Source organism: Morone saxatilis, unplaced genomic scaffold (assembly GCF_004916995.1).
Source record: "Morone saxatilis isolate NCDOM2014 unplaced genomic scaffold, NCSU_SB_2.0 Contig23, whole genome shotgun sequence".
Lineage (NCBI taxonomy): Eukaryota > Metazoa > Chordata > Actinopteri > Moronidae > Morone > Morone saxatilis.
In genome coordinates, this window is record NW_023339796.1 from 9,173,243 (window position 1) to 9,177,386 (window position 4,144).

The following is a 4,144-nucleotide window of genomic DNA, read 5'->3' on the forward strand; positions in this document are numbered from 1 at the left end:
TTATTTAAAGACTGGACAACAGAATCATATCACACTAATGAATGAACAGTATGACTTGTGACTACTTACATCTCTATACATGTATGTGATAACCAAACATTTACTTAACCATAAATACCATATTAATAATAGGAATAAATGATTAACCTACTGTTATTTAAATATAATATAGCTAAGTTCCTGTACTTCAACGGGTCTGGGATTTCTGTTGATGCGTTAACTGTTATTTGAGTCCACAATTTCGTTACAGACGTCTGCAAATACACCTCCAGTCTGTGTCGGAAAATGCTGTAATAAACCCAATATAAATGAAATCACTGCCCAACACAGCACGAAATCATATAGCCAGAACATTTTAGCTGAATGTTTGTATGCTTTATTGTAGTCAAAATATTACGTTATCTGTGAGAAAGTGCTTTTCAGGAGATTTAATTAGCCGTAGGCAGCTAATTGGGTTACCCATGGAGGATAAGCCGCCATGGTTAGCTACTATGTTCGCTAGATAGTCTCGTCAAACTACGCGGTGGGCGGCAAGAATAGTGACTTCTGTCACAAAAATAACCATGAGGCCTACTATTTTGACTGTATTAAGGGATGAACGTGGGTCGGTGTTAGTCTTTCACATACTAACCTGTCGGCTTTAAACAACTCGCTGCAGGTGTTTCGCCAGGTTCGAGCTGCGGCTCCCTTTGTGTTCACGATTTGTTTACACTTTGTTGAGTGTTAGCACTGAGCAACAAACAGGTCCTACTTAGTCGGTAGCTTTGCCCTACACGGTCACAAGGTGAGCAAAAGTACTTCGCATATTTCAACTCCTGCGGCGTCATCCTTGGCTAACAGTCGTGGACGCGGCGGCCGACAGTAGTCAGTGGCAGAAAGCCGTCTTTATTAGGAATCGTGACGTTTTTAATTTCTGAGAATCGCTGAAGTATCGGTGTACCGTGCAACACTACATGCAGTAAGTGCTGAGTTCATATACTGTAGATGGTATTTTTACACATCAACATGAGCTTCCAGCAGCAAATAAAGAGCAAAAGAGGAAACAACAAGGCTCCTGCTGTGATAATGCCATTTGAGTGACAGAATGACCCACAGGCAAATAGTGATTAAAAAAAGCAATATTAAGCACAAGGGAATGCTGTAGCACTGTGCTGACTGAATGAAGTGAAAACAATAGGCAGTGCATGTCTAGTGTTATTCTTTGTTAATATTATAGGATTAGTAACTTCTGGGACAGTTATTACACACTTAAGTCAGTCGTAAGTCCTTCGTGCTCAACAAGAAGCTCTCTTGCCTAGTAATGTAGTAAAAAGTTTTCATTATAATAGTATTTTTATTATATGCATTTACATTTTTTTCCGCAGAGTCAAAGTAGTAAATTTGAAAGCAAGCTGCAAAAGAGACTTTTTAATCAATGTGCACTTTACGCTTTATGAGCATGCAGCCTTCTGAAGACACAAACAGAAAAACAAAAAAAATCTGGGAAATCTGCTCAAATAAATTCTATAAACGGGAAGCACTGCATTAATATAATTTTTAAAAAGGTCTGACTGGATCTTAAAATGAGGCTGAGTTGTTGCCTGGCAACTGACGACCGGGAGCATAGAGATAGATTATGTCTGCCTGTGAGGCAGGGTGCACAAAAGGCTTCTCAAATGTCACACACACATAAAGCAACATAAAGCCAAACTAAGGGAGTAAAAGGCAAGACAACCAATCACAGTGCAGTGCAGGGATTACCTGGCTGCCTTATGTTTATTCTACCATTGGTGGGTCTAAGGTGAGGCACAATGATGGTAAATGTTGCTGGGTTAACTAACCTCTCACTGCCTGGGGTGGTGATCCTGTAGAACCGGTGTCTCAGGTGATGCTTGTCTCCATGGTAACAGGTTGTGCAGAGGTCGTAATTGGTGCACTCAGCACATTTCCAGCGAATGCCAATGATGGGCTGTTGACGGCAGGTGTCACACATGGTTCCATCGTGCTTGATGCCTGAGGAGGAACGTTAAGTTAAGATTAATACATTGGGGTTGTACTGCTAAATAGTATACGTACATTGCACGTCGGTAAAAGCATGTGAATAACAACAACATGTACACTGTGTGTCCAAAAAATTCAATTAGACCTATTCTATATGCAATCTGAACTCTGTGTGTTGGACACAGTCTACGATATTTGTGTTCACTATGATACTTGTCCATATTCTCCATGCCTTTTAGGGGGGCTATATTCATTCTCACAAAATCCTACACCTTAGACTACTACAGTTAGAATAGTTTGGGCTTTAAGGCCTCTTATTATTGTCTTTTTAAGATTTTATACATCCGAATCACAAAGAGAACAACAGAAAACTCAACTGCTTCTCATCCCATGATGCCTGCGTCCTCAGGCGGAAATATAAAGAACTAAATGAAGCCTGTCAATTAGATAGGTGCTGAAAAGTGCAACTATACTGGCATGTAATGCTATGACAAGTACAGGCAGGTCGACCTAAACAATGGCGAAGAGGTCCTTGAATAACTTGTGTTTATGCATACAAAAACTGTGCATCCTGAAGACATACTTTGATATAATGAACTAGAACAATGCTTTTTTCTCTCAGTGTACAATCTGAAGTCATAAGCTATGTTGAACGTGTGTACCGGTATCCTGTATACTTCCCAAAGCTTATTCTGCATGTCTTGCACAGAGAGACAGGATGTCTTTAAACACTCATCACAAGCATTCAAGCAGAAGTTTTCTACAGGATAAAACTTGTCCTGCGTCCGAGATTTATATTTCTTATACACTGATGTTTCTTCAACAACCTAACTATTTCAAATGACTGAACCTTTGCGTTGCTGCCGTGAGCTTTTAATCAGAGCAACAGTCGATTTTCGTAGTGTGGGTTTCCTGCACCCACCAAAAGCCCTAAAACTAAGGCCAACAAAGGGATCAATATCTCGCCTGGGGAAGACACTTGGGTCTGAAAGTGCTGGTGAACAAAATCAAACTGATGTGAAGTTACCTGTTGGAGCACTGTCTAATATCCTCACGTCGTAAGCTCCGGAACAACGGTAGTTCGCAGCCGTCCCATTATCCCAGACAACAACCACCTCCTCTGGACTTTCAAAACTCCTGACGGTGCCAACATGTCCTTCTCCACCATCCTGCTTCCCCCACTTCCAGTCAGGTCCGCGAACCACTCTCGCTCCCACTCCTTCCATCATCGCCCGGTTATTCCTGCCGGTGGTCATTTACGAAAAGGGTCTCGCAATGCCACAGAATCGAGTTAGTTAGTTAGTTAGCAGTCTTGGCTAAGACGGCTATCGGTGCGCTGGTGGACAGTTTCCAAACGCAAGTGCAAAGCAAGTCCCAACAGGAAAAGAGACGATCCACAAAGCTAGCCCGCAAGCTAAGTTAGCTACCTAAGGAGGCTCTTTGGACCCTCTTGGAAAAACTATTCCCACAAGCTAACCCTAACCGCAAGACCGTCTCCTCAGCGTTGCCTGCGAGAATAAGAAAACCAATCACCCTAAAAGCCTATTAAGTATCCACATTGCCAGCTTAGCAAGACCTCAGCACTCAGCAAGCTGGCTCTCTCTCTCTCTCCTCCACTCCAGACACAAGAATGCCACCTCTTCAACTTAGCAAGGCTAGCGAGAACGAGTCGCTAGCTATCGCAGTGCTAGCGAGATAAAGCCTCTCCTTATGGCTGAGGTGAACGTGGTCCTTTTTGGTGGTCGCGTGTCCGTGTTGTTGTTTTCTGTGGTGCGGAAAATTCTCCCGAGGTCGCTCCCCTTTGTCAGCCAGAGACTGGTTCCCTGGAGTCAACTCAGAATAAACGCGTCGCCATTATTGTCAATCATCGTTCAGAGCTCAGACGAGCAACAACTAGCTCCGGAGGTGGCCGACAAAGCACGAAGAGCCGAGGCTTGGGAGAACAACGCGCATGCGCACCTGTAGCGTTCAAGGCTGAGAGAAAAACACAATCTATGTATTCTGAGCCTTTTAATGATATTGTGTATGATTTTTTTTATTTGATGTTTTTTTTTTTTTAAACAGGGCATTTTTCAATCAGAACAACAATTTAAATTTACCCACTTCTTATAAATACCATCGTTTGCACAGATAAGTACACCACCAGAGACAATAAGACCTTGGA

The 4,144-nt window shown here is 42.5% G+C and overlaps 1 protein-coding gene across 1 annotated transcript in view; it reads right to left on the reverse strand.

Annotated features, from left to right (window-relative positions):
• mib1 (mindbomb E3 ubiquitin protein ligase 1) overlaps positions 1 to 3,897 on the reverse strand; it is a 55,057-nt gene extending 51,160 nt beyond the window's left edge. Inside the window, 2 exon segments of the mRNA XM_035671359.1 lie at positions 1,821 to 1,992; positions 3,008 to 3,897. Coding sequence (XP_035527252.1) covers positions 1,821 to 1,992; positions 3,008 to 3,236 — 401 coding nt within the window. The 5' untranslated portion in view covers positions 3,237 to 3,897.
• Between the last annotated feature and the right edge of the window lie 247 nt (positions 3,898 to 4,144).